This window comes from Boleophthalmus pectinirostris, unplaced genomic scaffold (genome assembly GCF_026225935.1).
Source record: "Boleophthalmus pectinirostris isolate CB_2022bp ecotype Guang Dong unplaced genomic scaffold, ASM2622593v1 HiC_scaffold_19, whole genome shotgun sequence".
Taxonomy (NCBI): domain Eukaryota; kingdom Metazoa; phylum Chordata; class Actinopteri; order Gobiiformes; family Gobiidae; genus Boleophthalmus; species Boleophthalmus pectinirostris.
In genome coordinates, this window is record NW_026571140.1 from 21,946,224 (window position 1) to 21,963,550 (window position 17,327).

At 39.7% G+C, this 17,327-nt stretch overlaps 1 protein-coding gene across 3 annotated transcripts; it reads right to left on the reverse strand.

Moving 5' to 3' along the window:
- Positions 1 to 262: 262 nt before the first annotated feature.
- ppfibp2a (PPFIA binding protein 2a) lies at positions 263 to 14,997 on the reverse strand. Of its 3 annotated transcripts, XM_055154942.1 has the most exons (23): positions 14,937 to 14,997; positions 13,278 to 13,364; positions 12,236 to 12,349; positions 10,881 to 11,012; positions 9,186 to 9,455; positions 8,440 to 8,532; positions 7,410 to 7,521; positions 7,102 to 7,134; positions 6,635 to 6,696; positions 5,261 to 5,336; positions 4,802 to 4,911; positions 4,664 to 4,731; positions 4,208 to 4,253; positions 3,996 to 4,104; positions 3,218 to 3,344; positions 2,881 to 3,009; positions 2,298 to 2,448; positions 2,116 to 2,227; positions 1,833 to 1,921; positions 1,548 to 1,670; positions 1,345 to 1,470; positions 1,079 to 1,267; positions 263 to 1,013 (listed from the first exon to the last, which is right to left on the reverse strand). In XM_055154942.1, exons 1-23 carry the CDS (start codon positions 14,982 to 14,984, stop codon positions 822 to 824), a joined length of 2,598 nt encoding a protein of 865 aa, XP_055010917.1. In that variant the 5' UTR covers positions 14,985 to 14,997; the 3' UTR covers positions 263 to 821. The 3 variants fall into 3 exon arrangements, with proteins under 3 accessions (XP_055010917.1, XP_020796993.1, XP_055010918.1); XM_020941334.2 differs by lacking the exons at positions 12,236 to 12,349; positions 13,278 to 13,364; positions 14,937 to 14,997 and adding an exon at positions 11,715 to 11,830; XM_055154943.1 differs by lacking the exons at positions 12,236 to 12,349; positions 13,278 to 13,364; positions 14,937 to 14,997 and adding an exon at positions 11,329 to 11,486.
- Between the last annotated feature and the right edge of the window lie 2,330 nt (positions 14,998 to 17,327).

Sequence of the window (17,327 nt, forward strand, 5' to 3'; positions counted from 1 at the left end):
ATTACTTGGCCACACAACGTTTGTTGTTGGTCTGTGCTACCAAAATTTAAGATTTTGTTAACTTAAAAAAATATATAAAGGCAGTGCTATTAGTCATAATAGACTGGGGTGCGTGTGTTTGTGTGTGCGTGCGTGTGCGTGCAAGGGGTTGGGTGTGATTGCCTTGTTAAGTAATGGCCACTAGAGGGCAGCAAAGTCTTGCCTTTTCTTATTTAACAATGACTGCGTCTATATTTATTGAAATTTGTCTAAAACACAAATATTCCATGACACGTACACGTTTATTCAAAAAAAAAATGTCTTAATAGATTTACAATTTCATAAAGGTAGTGCAGTGTTAGTGACATGTTTTAAGTCATTTACATTCAAACTACAAAAAAATCTGCTATACTTCAGTTGATGCAAAAGCACAAAATAAGTACATGATTTGTGGAATCTGACATTATAAGGAATGCAATTACCAACTTTGGGGCAACAGCTTGCTACAACATTTAGAAACATTGGTTAGTTAAGATTCTGTCATTGGGCTGTTTTGTATATTTCATTGGATTCCTTCGTTGTCTGTACATCATTTAATTTACAATGAGGAAACCTGAGAACTAAAAACAGATGCACAGTGAACACTTGCACACATTAGGACCACTCAAGTATTGGCCCATAAATTTAAATGTAACACAATTTTTTTGACTACGGTAATTCAGAAATATTTACCTGTACAACAATACATAGAAGTGCTAAACACAACATTCAGAAACAACCAACTGTCCAGTTGTATAAGTGATGACGATGATGATGATGATGATGATGGTGGTTGATGAAAATCACCCTGAGGGCTTGATCCCATTGGGCCCTCTCCTTTCTGAACTGGGGCTGACCCCTCTATCTGCTGCTGGGGGGCGAGAGTGTCCGTTCATTGTGTGAGCACTTGTGTCTATAGGACAGATGTATTCTGCTGAATCATCTGGTTTCCTCTTCCGCAAGTGACTGAACTGAGTGAAGCCCAGCTTTTTAGGCTATGGACAGAAAGATGTTTAATTATTTATAAATTGACCATGTATAAAGTATTTGAAATTCTCACCTTGACTTTGGCTGTTGTGGTGAGGGGCATATGTCCTGTTGCGTTCCCATACTCTCTCTTCTCCTGTGCAGCCTGAGGACCCACCAGAGTGGAGAAGGCTGAGGCTAGGTGCCTGCGCAGGAGGGTCTTCTGAGGGGGGATGTTAAGAAGCAGAGCCAGGGTCTCTGCTGTGAACCGAGGCTCCAATATCTGTGACAGAAAAAGATGTAATCCCACACAAATCATGTGACCAAAACAGTGGAATATTCACATGTGCATGTACTTACAATGAGGCCACCATGGACCCCGCTGCCTCGGAGATTAGGAGCATACTCTGCCAGATCTACTGCTCTAAGCCACTCCATTACACGGTGGTTGGACCACTGCACCACCTCCGAAGGAGAGGACTGTTTCTGAGGGGTAGGCATGGGGGTATTTTGACATACTCTTTGTTCTTTATCTCTGTAATAACATTCAGTGTGATTTTTACCTCATCCCCTGGTCGCCGCCTTAAACAGGAGGGGTTGAACTTGTTGACATGAAGCACGTGAATGGCACATTTAATACTGAGATGATGGAGTTGGCTGGTGACCTTTAGGATTAAAAGGTCATTCTGAGGAACAGAAAATATACCACAATGAAATACTTTTTATGGTCTACATTTAATCTGTTAATAGGACTAATAAGCGCTTTGTGTTGCATTTTTTTTGTATGAAAAGCGCTCTATAAATAAAGTTTGATTGATTGACTGATTAAAGACTCAAAAAGTGCTTACCACTGTGAGGTACTGCAACACCCGCCCATCTACTCTGGCCTCATGGAACTGGTCTTTGTACTGAGGCAATCCAATGTCATCCAGCCAGCCTGAGAATTCATCACATACAAGAGATTCCTCACACACTGACAAGAAAGCACTTCTGTCTTTTCAAGTTCAAGCCATTTGTTACTGCTGTATTTGTCATTAATGAATGACTGTTTGAAAACTGCTCAACTTGGTTCCAGTAACATTTTCACAAGCATGCATAAAATATTCACAACAATACAATAAATCCTCTTACGAGTGACCCAAATGTGATCTAGCTCTGACGACTTTTCGATTGTTTTCGTGCTGAATGCATTCAAAGCCAGCTGCAGTTTCTTCCTATGAAGTGGGTTTTTCATTCCCATCTCCTGAGGAAAGAATAATTCAGGTACAAAGAAATGTCATATTTTTAAAAGTTACAGTTTCTGAATGCCTTGCCTTCTCCAAGTCATGTGGTGTGGCAGAGAGCAGCGTCTGTCCGTTTTCGATCCACTGTCTGGTGAGGTTTATGTAGTGTCCCAGTCCTGAGTCTTCCAGCCAACTGCATACCTGCTCGCGACTCCACTGCCCAAACGGAGTGCTCATGTCACTGAGGAGAGCAGACATAGATTTAAGCAAGATATAGTTTGCACACATGGAAAGGAACTACTTTTTGAGTAGATTTTTAAACATATATTTCTACTTGTAATTTAATATAATTCTAGCATGTACTTATAATTTGTTGCATTTAAAATGACAGTAGTTACTAAATACAATACTAGTTCCAGTTGTCCAGATGCTCAGGGAGTAAAAAAATATGAAGTTCAGCTTTAAACAATTTAAGTCATTCAGTACTGTAAGACCTTTTAAAAAGTAACAATATTAACTAGTCCTTTGAGTAGTATTTCTTCTGCATACTTTATACTTTAACATTAGTCTAAATTTGGCAGCATTACTTATACCTGTAAAGTTCAGCCTGTACACATTTGCAGTACTCTTTCCAGCATTGTTAGCTGTCATAGTTTGGTGAGAGGATTCTTACCGCGGATAGTCATGTGACTCTGGTGTGCGGGTCAGTCTAGGTCCTGCAGTAGCTCTCAGTCCTCCTCTTTGGAAAACACTTAGTTCAGAATCACCAGCCTGAAACCCTCCAGACTGAGTCCTACGCAGTCTGAGTGGGCGAGAACAAAATAACATCTTATTGTGCGCCAGTAAATTATATATTAATCATGAAATATCTTGGAGCAAATGTAAATGTAGTTTGCTAATCAAAATAATACATGGTTAGTCCTGCATTTCCTACATGTCGGAAACACAGCAAAAGCTCTCAAAAAACAATCTTGATACACTTTCTAAGTCGTTAGTTGCATGAGACTTACTTTCCCCAAAATCGCTTGAAGCTTCTATTATTTTTCATGTACTCTGGTGAACCCACAGTTCGATGACCAGTCTGAGAACTTGTCCCAGAATGCACTGAGAGGCTTTCTTCTGTTTTGTCTGTCTTTTCTATAACAAACACAAAAGTACAATAATGCAGACCTCAAAAGCCATCTCTGTAAACTATATTGTCCTTGATGTGTGATCTGCACTAGACTCAGTGGTTAAGTTTGCATACACACTGCCTTCAAAAAGAAAGCTTAAACAAGTTTAAATTTCTTGGTGAGTTTCTTTTAAGCAAAGCTACAAAATAGACAAGCTATGTATATATATTTTTATTAATTATATTGCCTTTGGACAAACTGTTTTGCAGCTGTGTTTTTTTCATGTGTATTTTTATGACCAAAGCCTCTGCCTCTCTGCTGCATGAGTTAACCCAGCAGAACACAGGGAGGGACTTGAGGTAAGGCTGGTCAGTTAAATCGAGCTTGGGTGTGGTCTGGAAGAGTGTGGTCCATCACAGCTGAAAGAGGAGTGAGAGGAGAGGAAGGAGAGAGAGAGGGTGTGTTTGCTATCCCGTGATTCCCCTGCTCTGTCTAGCTCTCTGCAATTAGCTGAGATCAAAGAAACAGTGGTCTTTAAGGCAGAAGAGGAAAGGCTCTGCTGCAAAACTAGCGTAAAGACTGTCCCACAAAAAAGTACAATCAATGAGAGGGTATGTTAGTGAGAATGATCCATCATATCATGAAATAAAAAGCTGCGGTTAGCTTCTGGGTTTACTTTGGACTGAGTCTCCGTCCACACTCCCATCTGGAGACTTCTGGAGTTCACTACTGCTGCTCTCCATGCTGTTGACCTCCATCTTGTTTTGGCTGTCGCTCTGAGCTGACTAGACAAGAAAAGGTAAAAGAAAAAACACTACAATCAAGCATTTAAATTCCATTGCATGAAAGTTTGAATACATATTTTCATGTATGTTTGAAAAATGTCACCTTTTGTGAAATAGTGGATACATTTGATGAGGGCAGTGGTTCTGTTCTGTAAAGGGAGAACAATGGGTCTAATTACTGATACATTCTTATATGCCTGTTTTCCATAACTGAATATCCTTATAGAATAACTTGCAATAATAATAACTTACAATCATTTATAAACCTACAAGACTCAATTAAAACAATATTTCCTGCCTCATTGTAAATTATGTAACTATTATACTTGTATTATACAGACAAAAGCTGTCCTTCCGACATTAAGCTTGGAGTGTTATTTGACAGGATTATAGAAGCTCAGCTTTATTGTTCAATAGCATTTGGGTTGTAGGGCATGCATCCTGTATAACACACTCCCTGTGTGACATGATTAGTGAAAAGGCTGGTGATGTTTTGTTTTTTTAGACTAAGGCTTAGGGTTAAACCTCCTTTCAAACTTATCAACTGATTTGTTCTTACCTGCTAACATCATCTTTGTGTACTGACCCAAGTGATGTCTGTTGAGAGGAGGAACTGTTTGTGGAAACCTAAAGTCAAAAGAATTGAAAATTTGAAAAATGTTTTAGAATATAAGTAATGTTTGTGCTTTATACACACTTCTGATTTTAGGTCTTCAGAGTGCACACTGGCTAAGTCAGCAGTCCTCTCTTCTTCACTGCTTATCGATGATGTCCTCCCATTTAGAGATGAATAAACAGCAGGGGGAGCTGTGGCCAAAACCAAAAGAAACCCAGTGTTATATGAACAGCAGAATGATGATATATGTTGCCCATATAATGAAGTATAAAATGTATCAATTCCCATTTACCAGAAATATACCTTTAAAAAGATTAGATATGGGCAAAAAACACTAGGTGAATAATATAAAAACTACATTATATATATATATACACACACACACACACACACACACACACATATATATATAAGACTATTGCACATACTCTTTTCATTGGATATTGAATTTGTCCAATGAGCTTGTAAAAATCCCTGCTCACTATTCTGTTTAAAAAAACATATAGCTTCACACAGTGTAAGAACACAAACAGAAAGCACCCTGTCTCGTGGAGTGAGGCGTCTCTCTGAACTTGCATTGATTCAGCAGTAGAGTGAGTTCTTCAATACGCCGGTCCTGCACAGAAAGAGATGAGGGTCAGTAAACCCAATTTGGATGTTTATCTAAGGTTAAAACTACACACTTGGGCTACTTCCTTCACTCTATTACGTCCCAATAATCAGTTATGTTAGCGGCTCTCCCCTCACCATATGGCTCTTACATCAAAGCTGAGGTGAGGGCTTGACTTGGGGCCTGGCCTGAGCCTTAGTTGTGGTGACCAGCTGCTGTGAGCATGTGTGTGTTTTGAAGTGGTGCCCGTCACTGCTCTAACATGGTTCTTTTAAATGCAGCATGCTCCAAAATTAGGCCTGGCAGTACGGGCCTGCTTCTGCTGTGGCTTTGCTCGAGAAGGCTTGGCTCAGCTGGCCTCAGGGTGTGCATCTATGGTGGGGAACCACATGTGGGTCCACCTCATCTGTCTTCACCGCCCTGGACACAAAGACCCTCTGTGCTGGGGGAACTGGGAGGGTGGTGGCACTACAGCAGTTAGCTTCAATTGTCCAAATGAACGATAACATTTTTGGACAGCGTAGTGCTTTTCAAATGTGGTACCGATTATTTTGGTGAGGCGTAGCTGCACTTATTTCGCCTTTCTGTTGTAGTATACAGTTATATTCTGGTTTAAGTTTTGAAACGTTAACCACTATTTTGTCTATGCTTAATACTTGTTTAGTCCTGGTTTCGTGCAGTCCTTATTTTAAAACAAAGTTGTGTTTTAGATCTGGGTTTGTTCCTTTTAAAGTTTATTGTTTACTCATAGTTTGGTCAACATCACTTTGGAGAATGAATCCCACTGCATCCCACACTATTGTATCATGTGTCAGTCTCTCAGAGCAATCATTTTAACCTCCTTGACTTCAGTCTGCTCAAGACATAACAATTAATTTTCTCTTAAAACGTATGGAAGTCATAGTTCAGGTTTGAGCATTCTTTTATATTTTAAGACAGGAAAATTGATTAAACTTCTTTTTGTCTGTGCTATTAACACAGCATGTTAACAGCTTTGCACTGTTCTAAAATGATGTCAGTATGCTGACCTTACCTTCTCCTTATTTTGGTGAGGTATAGCAGCACTTATGTCACCATTTTGTCTTAGTATACAGTTATATTCTGAATTAGGTTTTGAAAGGTTGACCACTATTTTGTCTACATTTAATACTTGTTTAGTCCTGGATTCTTGCAGTCCTCATTTAAAACAAAGTTCACCTTTGAGCTTTTACATTTTAAGACAGGACTGTTTGTTTGATGTCTTAATATAGCTTGTCAACAGCTTTGCACAGTTTTTAAAATAATGTCACTATGTTAGACCTTACCTTCTCCTCATTTGCAACTATGAGTGTTTTCATTCCTCCTCTCAGCTTCTGCAGCTCCACATCTAAATAATAACAAATAAGTATAATTCACAATAGTTATATCCATTACAAGCAATCCAGCCCAGTGGAAAAAGTTACATGTTATCCAGTTGTAAATATTCTTCACCGAAGTGATACTGCCTTTGCAGAAACCTATCCCAGTTTTGCACCAAACATAGACCTGGCCACAAGCCCAAAGTCTGTAGGCATTAGCTTTTGCGAGGAGAATAACAGTGTGTAAGCAGCAGAAACTATTATGATAGACAGAAAATTGGCTGTAGTCATTATGCTTAGATTTACCCAAATAGAGCACAGTAGGAAGGTGTCAAAACTGCTTCCCCGCAACAAATAAGAGCAGCATAAAGAGAAGCTACATTTCCATATTACTCATGACAAAGCAGCCTCCATGGCATTTCACTCGAGCTTACGTTTGATGTTCAGCCTCTTCCTGTACAAGTCCTCTGGGACAAAATGTAGACAGACATTTAATGATATTTCCACAAGTCAATAAAGAGAACTGGCTGTTACTGAGCTAACTGAGTGGCAGTGACTGAGACCTTCTGTTTAAGAGATACAAGCCTGGGGGTGATAACTTGGATCATATTTGTATTTATTTGTTTAACACAATCCTTTATTATCTTTCATTATAATCCTGCTTATGCAATTGCAGTTTTTCTCACATTCCTCATCAGATCATGGGCACTATTTCTTTAGAGTTCATAGGACTGTTTCTCACCTTTCTCTTCATAATCATTGGCGGGCCCGGGCCGAGACAGCAGCTGAGTGTGTAGGCTCTGGATTTCTGCATTCTTACTGATCAGGAGCTGCTGAAGACTGCTCATCTCAGCCTGTGGGGACAGTCACACAGTCACAAAGTAATACTAGCACGTGTCCGTACATGTCTCCAACGGAAACTTCAGATTATCTACAAAACAACTCAACTGGTTTGATTCAAGACCAGCTCTGACATACTCTTGGGAAACCAGAAAAAGAGGAATTCACAGTGGAGCTCACAGATTGTTTGACTGTTTGCTAATGTTCTGGATTAAACTTTTATTTTGCTGGTAGGTTTAATGTCCAAATATTAATGAAGCAAAACCTAACATTTAATTAGATTTCAAGGCTTTGGGGAAGGGCCAACAAAGAAAGTTCCCATTTTTGGTTATCAAGATGAAGGACCTTGGTACAATGTTATAATTTCACAACTGGTCCCTAAAAGATCCAAAGCTGTTTTGGTTCATTCATTAGTCTGTCAGTGTATTTTTCAAAAGCACTTAGATGATTATCATTCTCATAACTCATAATGGGAACACAACCTTTATAGAATGCAAATGACTAAAGTGACTGCACAGTTTAATCACACAGGTACGACACACATCATTCACAACAGACCACTAAAGACTCAGGTAATTCGAGTAAATTATTTTAAGTCACGGAAAATGAGTCCTTTATATGAAAAGCAAGAGTCAGCTAAGCCCTTAAATGCAGGCTGTTGAAAATCGTCGGGTAGCAGAGGCTAAATAAAAATCTGAGCTAATGCAGGATAAGGTCAAGCCAAACGACACAGCTGAACCAATTGGACAACTACATAATTACACCTTTTTCTATTAAACTGAAGTGTCTGTGGATATGAAGGTATTTTCAGAAGAAAGTGACTCACTCAATTGGCTGGAACATCACACTGGACAGCAGTGAGGAAACAGATGAGTTAGGGGGGAAATGGGTGCTCAAAGTCTAGACACTCTGAACTTAGCATTTGTATTTACCTTGGTAGCTTTCAGTTTCTTCTCATACTGTAACTTCTGCTCCTCCAAGTGCTCTACTTTGTCTTTCAATATCTTCAGCTCCTTCAATAAGCCCTGTGAAACAAAATATGAGAGTAGACTTTGTTCAGATTAGTTATCCCACCAGCACCATACCATTGTTAGTATGGTGCAGTTCAGGCATTCAGAATTACAGAATAAAGGACATTTCAAGTTCTTTCTAAAACAGTGGTTCTCAACTCGTGGGACATGAACCAAAAAATGAGAATATGAAAAGCTGCGTAGAATTGTCATAAAGATTTCAACATACAATGGCCATAAAGGTTGCAGACCAGTTGAGAAGCACTATGCTCTGCTCTATAGTAAAAGCTGTTCTATAGGATCCTGGGCTATCATCAAACATGTATAGCTGGGTATGTCATTGTTGGCTTATAATAAATATCTGTAAGGAAATAGCATCATGTTATATGTTAATGAATACAGATCTGTAATTTAGAAATCTATTTCTTCTGATGCTCATATTGAATGAACTCAGTAAGTAACCTTTTGATACAGTTACTGTTTGATGAAGCTGTGAGCAGTTTAAGGTTAGTCAGGAGCACAGAATTATATAAAATCTATATTTACCACTGTGTACTCACCACTGCTCAAACCCAAAGCACCACTTTAAAATTCCACAACACAACCATTTTACAAAGAAAAGCCCAAGCACCAGAGCCCCATTCAGCCACACTGCATGCAATGCCTACACTTTGTCCTCCACAGTGGCACTGCTGCTGCATTAGGGGGCTACCCTGTCCCACAGGGGCTTGGGCCCTGCGTGGCCCCTCCGGTCTGCGCCTCTGTCCAGGGGTCCTGTCCCGGGATGGTCCCATGTGTGGACTCTGACCCTCAGGGAGGGCTTCAGGAGAGCTGCTGACTGGAAACTCCTGGGCCTTTTTCTCCTGGATCTTGTTATTTATTTCCTTCTGAAACCTACACATCTGCTCCTGCAGCTCACTAATAAAATTCACTACGCTCTGGAAGAGCCAGTGAGAGAGAGGGGAAGAAAAATAAATGTGGAGAGTGAACGGAAACTGAACAAGAATAGTCTACACAGTTCTGTTCAATTTGGCTTGAATGTCCTAATAGCACATTTACCCAGCCTTTTCTTACTTGTACAGAAAATATAAATATCTCATCAGGTTCTGGTGCAAACAGAGTGCAAAAGGATATGGTTCCCTCTGGTTAGATAATGATTTGGCCAGAAATATTGGCGGATAGTTATGGTATTTCCATGAAAAGGGTCAGTAATAGTCAATGATCGTCATCAAGATGACGACAGTGTTCTTTTTTTCATTCCATTAAATATAAATGCCTTTCCGACTCCAAATGTCCCTCAAAGGTAAATACTTCTGTGGTTGAGGATTTGAGCACTGTTCATGCAGAGAAAAGTGTAAACAGCATCTAAGTTATGCTTGGCCTGCGGACAGTGGAAGTCTAGTCCGTCTCCGGGACAGAGGATGTGACAGGCGATATGCAGGGCTTCTGGGTCTAAATTTAACTGTGGCCAATGGAGGGGGCTTTGAATGTGTTTGGGTAGTACAGGCAGCACGTGGGACACGCCCTATGTGTAAATGAAAGAGCTGTTATTACAGGTGATTGAAAATGTTCTTTTGTTTGAATTTGGATTATGTGATTTTCCATTATTCTGTCCAAAAAACACTGAAATTTGTCTTGACCTCCCTCATGCCAGCTCTAAGACTTCCCTCACACAATGACACAAAGGTTCTTTGAGTAGTACTGTTTTCAGAGTAACTACATACACTACAGTACGCTGCCCAGTTTCCCGCCCTCTCAGTTTCATATGCTCACTGCAGGATGTGCACTGGTAATATAATAGTCTTCTAACAGTTGATTCAATTTGAAACAGCAATGGTAGAAACCTCAGATTTTTTTTTTTTTTTGCATAAAGACCATAAAAATAACAGTTATGGATGGAACGGCATTTACTCTAAGACTCACAAAGTGTTTTTGGACTATGAAATCAGCAAATATGATCGGGATTAAGGAACTAATCATTCATATACAAGATTCTTCTTTTAAACTCAATTATCCCATTTTTACACAATAAGACACACTAACTCTGTAGATTAGACCACTACAAATGTGTTCTTAATTTATGTTCATCGTAGTTTCAGAACTTTAGCAGTTATTTTCTCAAATGTTTTTCCATAGACATGTAACAATGTGCACTTTTAAGTAACTATTCTGAGAAATCATCATTTGCATTTGATAATTTTACAAAATTGTTCACCTCCAAAAGCACTGACACTGGTATTGAGTGACTTTAATGTTTTGTTGCTCTTTAATAGTGGTGTGTCATTCAGTAAGTGTTGTCAAATATATTACATTGCGACACTTCACAAGCTCATAATGACAGTGTGTAAACATGCTGTCCTTACCTCTGCTTTGTGCTGCCTGTCGCTGGAGTCCCTGTGTTTTCCCTCCATGTCTGCCAGCTTGAGTTTCAGGTAGGACACCTCCCCCATAAGACTCAGCTTCTGTTTCTCCAGTGACGCCCGGTGCACCAGCTCCTGTCATCCACAACAACACATGGCAGTGCGGAACAAACACATCACAAGTATAGTGGCCTGCCGTCTGCGAAATATTCACCGGGAACAAAGGCAACATAGACTGCTAATGTGTGCCTCAGTAATGATAGTCCGGCCTGACAAACCTGCTGCTATGAGCGGCTAAATATACACAACGCATGACCACTATTTATAATGCTATTTCACAGCTCGCTCTAAGCACACGGTAGGGGGAGCGAGCAGGGGAGTACGGCCCTTAGACTCTTCTTAGAAAGACACTTCAACTAGCTTTGACAGGTGCATTTTCATTGTCACTCACCACGCAGACTTGTGGCTCTTGTACCCCTTAGTCAAATACACTTTTCTTGGATAGAACGCAGTCAATAGTCCCAGCCAAATCTGTCAAACATTTGGTAAATCACTTAACCAAAATCAGTATAGGGCAGAGTATCTGAAACATCCACTTATTTGGAAACCTTCCCAGCTCCCTCATGGAAAATACAGAGCTTTGTCATCAGGAAGAGATTTACTGCTCAAATCCACAGCCTCATTATGACCACGTCTTGGGAGAAAACCGGCCCGGCTGCCCTTTGATACACAGCATTGTACAGCGCTGGATAAGCTCAGCACGTCTTGAGTTAGCGGCAAGTATGTTACCTAATCCATCCTGCTCCAGTCCGCACCAGTACAAAAGTTCAAGTATACCTTCATAGACCTGTAGCCATGTCAGGAGATTAAGTTCTATAAATCCATTTCTGCTGTTGATGAAGTTTTCCTAAGTCTTTTATGGAGTTGCTCTCCTGTCCCACATACGAGCTGCACTGTATGCGTGTGTGTGTTTGCGCATGGAGGGACTTGGGGGTGTGGTTTGTTGGTTTCGCTCTAATCACCTGCCCAGACAGAGCGGAGCAGTTTGGCCTTGCGCACACCAGGCACCAGCGCAGCGCACTGAGACACTGTCCTGGAATGAGACTGTCGGCTCTAAATATTTGGGTTGTCAAGGCAATCTTCAGAGAGATATATTGGAATCCATGCAAGGAATTTCTTCCCACGAGAGACATCTAAAGTCATCCTAGTATGAGCGTAAAAGGGAAATCGGGATTTGCAGACGAATGGTATTAAAGGATAAGACCTTGAGCTTGTCTTTTATCAAACAGTACAAATAAAAGCGAGGAACAGTTTCCTTCTGAGTCCCACAGCAGTTATGACTGTGCAGATGCTGGTACCTGCTGCAGCATCTCCTCTGTGGAGTTGAGCTTCAGCTGGTGTTCCTCCAAAGAGCTCTCCAAGTCACTTATCTTCACCCCCTGCGCCTCCACTTGGTCAGTCAGCACACTCACCTGAATGGACACACACGTTTTTATGTAAATAAATAATAATAATACATGCTGCAAACTCAGAATGAAACTTTTCTGGTGGAGGTTATGTCATCTGTTTGGCTACATGGAGATTTTATTGCTTTGTTGCCCATATTCCACAATTCGGCATCCATCTTTCATTGCTCAGTAACAGTTTTGTTTTTTACAAGAAAATATACAAAGTTACTGTTAGTGGGTTTTTAACTTCACTTGACCTCCATTATGATACATGTTTAATGCTTTACTCTGGACCATTCAAGACAAAACAATAATATGTAAACAAGGTGGTGGACCCTCCAGAAAATTAGTACTACTTTGATCATTATTCATATTGTGTCAATGAAGGAGTCAAGGACTGCATTTACTGCTATTGTATTACTGTTTTGGTTGCATACATACCTAGAAACTGTCGTGCAAGTCTGTTACTGAGTGGGTGTGGCAAGCGTGAGAAAATGTCCATTAAATTTGAATGGATACTCACAATGCTGCCTGTACTATATACACATGTATTGTACATACAGTGCAACAAGCCTAAGCCTGTCTGCAGTGCACCACTGTCACACCGGTTCAATGAGCCTATATTCACACCTACTCCGCAGAACAGGACAATCGGGTGTTGTAAGCTTTACCAAACCTCCTTCTACTGTTGCTTCACCCATGTAAGGGAATAGGGATTGCGAAAGCCTCCACACCACATAATACTCCAGCATACCTTTGCCCTTTGGCTCCAGTCTCTCTACACTGTGAGTAATGTGATAGGTTCTCTGTTTACAATGGTGACCTCTGACAGAAAGCCCTGCCTGGGTATAAACCTGTGAAACACTCTGACCTGTATAAAGCATATCAGCCCCTGGGGTTAACACTTGAAAATGTTATACGCACTGAACACAAACAGAGCACGTCATCTCACCTGCAGAATGAGGGACTCTTTGTCTCCCTCTAGGCGGGACAGGCGCTCCTGGTAAGACTCAGCACTGCCAGCTGATTGGAGGTTCACCTGCAGGTCACAAAACACATTAGCACTACATTTAGTTTGACACTGGGTCATTTCCTATCACAGTAGTACACGGTTTGGTCTTTTGTGTCACAAGTTGTATTTGTGGGTTTCAGGTATAGAATTCTGGATACCTAGGCCTGTCATCATAACACATTTCGAAGAATGATACATTTATAGGCAGAGATATTGCAACAAACAATAATATTGCAACTACTTTATGCTACTGACACAATAACAATAATAATTAGATAATAATTAGATAACAATAACAATAAGATAATTTTAGTACAGTATTATTTAAATAGATAAATAGACAGTATCATTAAAGGGAACAAGACACAAAAAAATAAAAAGCTGAATGAAGCAATAATTAGCCATAGAAGTTACTTATTCAACTCTACAGTTCAAATCTCATCATTATTATTATCAGTAGTACAGCTAAAATCTCTCCACTATTGCACAAAGAAAATGTACACACAATAAATACTGAGCTCCAAAATGTATTGTTCCAGCTTTTATATACTGAATGACTGAAGTCGATTTAGTAATTATCGCGACAGGCCTAGGGGTACCCATCTAAAATGATGACTTTAAAGCTACAAAAACTCTACCACACATAAGTAATAACACATTTTCTTACTGTATAATTGCATTGCTACATTAATGATTTTTTTTTTAATGGTCCTGAATATTTACCATATGTTTCAGTATAAGTTCTGTCCCAAAAAATAAATGGTAAAAACCTGAAAAAATCCTGAAAATCCTTCTTTTTTCCTTTGTCTGTCATGGTTGGTTTATACACTCCTAACATCCATCATCCCAAGAGCTGCCCATTCTAAAGAGGTCTGCAGCCCCTTTAAAACAGCACCAATAAAACCTTTTATGGTTTCTCTGCATCGTATTTCAATGTGTGTGTGGGCAAACATACACACGCATTAGCCACAAGCCCAGATGTAAGTCACTTTGTTCTTTACAACATTCATTTTTTTGTTGTTTTTTTTTTGTTGTTGTTGCTGGTGAATCCTTTTAGTGAATTGGGGAACACATTAGAGTAGCAGTCTTTACCAGCGGCAGCTCAACGGAGGAGAGCTAATGACTCCTTAATGTTACTGTGATGGTATGCATTGTCTCAAGGCTCACTAGGTCCCTATAGGAAGTGATCTCACCACACTTGTGTATACATTTATCTTAGAGCCATATTTTTGTTTTCTTTTACTGTAGACTAGCTTGTGGAGCATGTATACACTGGATACACTGAATTACATATGATGTGTAAGCTTAAAAAAGTATTCAAAATCCCTGCTTTTTATGTAAAGAATGAATCAAATCTTAGTATACATTATATTTAGCATTATTAGTTATCATATCTCATAATCTCAAAACAACTCTGAAAACATACAGTTGACTTTCTGAGCGGGCATTATCTGCATGCACCTTGTACGTTCCACTTTCTCAATTGACAAACAAAAGCACATGCTCCTCAAGATTAGGTCAATGGCAATCTCAGCTCTTTCCCGAACTCACTAATCAAACTGCATTCCAGATATTAAAAGTAATAATTGAGAATCATACCTTTCTAAGCCAAGCAAAATGTCTGTAGAAATCAATATTGTACTCCATTCTGCAGGTCCATTGCAAACGTTATGTAAATTTAGATGCACAAGTAGCTTTTGGTAGTGCGGTGAATGCTGCTATTTTCCACAAGGAACCTCCATGTCACGGGTAGAACTAGCTGTGCTCTGGAGTCTGGCAGATTGAGACTTTTTCAGCTAAATAACTTCATGCTGCCAGTTGGCTCTGGTCCCTTTCTGCTTCTCTTCTTGTACCTCTTTCTACCACTCCCCCCTCCCTTTTCTACCCCCAAAGTACCTCAAATTTCTCCAATGCTGCATCTAATAAGCTCACATCCTCCCCTGGCTGTCCCCTGCAGCCGCTATCTCAAGTACCTCTCCGTCCAGACTGAAGATTCTGCAAAGCTTAGGTTTTTTGTGTTTTTTTTTCTAAAGGGGCACAAAGAAAGGAGAAGTTTCCAAGCAGCACATGCTTGTCAGATGTGGCTGAGGGCAAGAAGTCAATGAATGTGACGCAGGCTTTGAGGGGGATGCACAACCAAGTTCAGATATCTGATCAATTAATGTGAGAGAAAGCATAACCTTATTGGATGCGAGTTGGGGGCAGAGCAAATAAACACATAGGGAATGTTTTTGAATGAAAGGAGAGGTCAAACACAAAGTGGTAGGAGCTGGAAGAGAGCTCTGGATCTCATTACCGCGCTCAGTTACTAGATCCAACTTGCAGCGCACTAGACAGGAAAAGGCTATCCAGATGTGAGTGATCAAAGACTGGACTGAACACAAATGCCACAAATGGAACCTTTGGACTTGACTTTAACAATGGCACCTAAGAATACACCTATTCTCAATTCAAGCAAGAGGACCAACTTTGTACCTGCTATTTATGTTACTTTGTCATGCCTGTGCTCATGGTGATTTATGAAGCTTGACTGATGTAGTTTAAACATGGCACTCACCTCTCCACGCTCCAGCCATTTTAGAATCACATCTGCAGCTTTAGTGGAAACTTGATTTTGAAAAAAGGCTTGGTCCAAATCCTGGCCCTCCAGCGCTGCCCGGAGAGCCTCAGTCAGCTGTAATGCTTTAAGACTGAGGTCCGCAGTTGCTGGATTCAGCTCTTGTATGCAGTTAGACTGGTAATCCACTGTCTCCAAATGCATTAAGAAAAGATCATTTGTATTGGAATTGCCTAAAAGGGGACAAAGTTATATTGTTACCTGGGACTTTGCATTGTAAATGCACAAGCAGCTAATTTTAGACTCACTACCAAACTGTGCAGAAAAAATGTTCTGAAAATAAGCCTGTGGGGGCAGTATTTGTGACATTATAATATAGATATAGATATTAATCCAATTTGGGGAAACAATGTGACTTTTTTTTTGTTTTTGTTTTTGTTTTTTGTAGTTATGTGTGTTTGATATCTGAGTGTGGAAAGAGGGATGGGGGTGTGAGTTTTTGTTTAAAAAAAATCTAAATTGAAAAAATAAAATTAAGAAATAAAATAAATGCAAGATTTGTTTTTGTTTTGCCTCTGCTTTTGTGCTTTTGATTGCTTAAAATTACAGGTATATTGTTCCTTTTTTAACTGTACTTAAACAGTGGTTGTTACATGCAATTACAGCAAGGTGACAATGCAGAAAACTATGTGTGTTATGATGGAATGTGTTTTGCAAAGCCTTGTACAGGCTGAATGGTTTTATTACTTGCAGGTTTGTTTGAAGGCTATTTCTGTTGTTGTAATATTCATGTCATTTGACCTCTTCAAACTATTAGTGTTATGGTGTGATTGGTGCAAGCTGATCTGTAAAATGTGTCACTCTAGTTAGAAAATTGTCTCTAAAAGTTTTACAAAATATACACGCATACTTTGTGTTTTTAGTCTTATGAATGAGCCAGACAATACAAATAAAATAATGATAATAAATTAAATAATTAATGAATTAAATATGTTTAATTTGGAGTATTGCATTTGTATTTGTATTGTACTGAACCCATTTTAGCATCTGTTTTAGTATTTACTTTAACTATCATGACCAGTGGATGTGTTTTGTCATGTATCAACAGCATGTGTATGCTATAAATATAAAGATGATAAACAAATCTTACCTGCAATGATGTCATCCATTTGCTTCAATGCAGTCTGCAACATGTGACTGACATTTGATGCCATGGCAACACAAACTTACAAAACTGCACTTAAAGCCAGTTCAGTGGTTTAAACACACAGGGATCTGATGAAGTGTAAGTCCTTGATCCTTGCTCTCATATTCTTCAGTCAGTGAGTACAGTGGCTGTCCTGACACTGCAGCAGCTTCCCTCCAAACTACCTCCTGAGTGTGGCCTCTGCCTCTAAAGTCTCCTCTCATTATGTGGCCACAGACACAGCCCT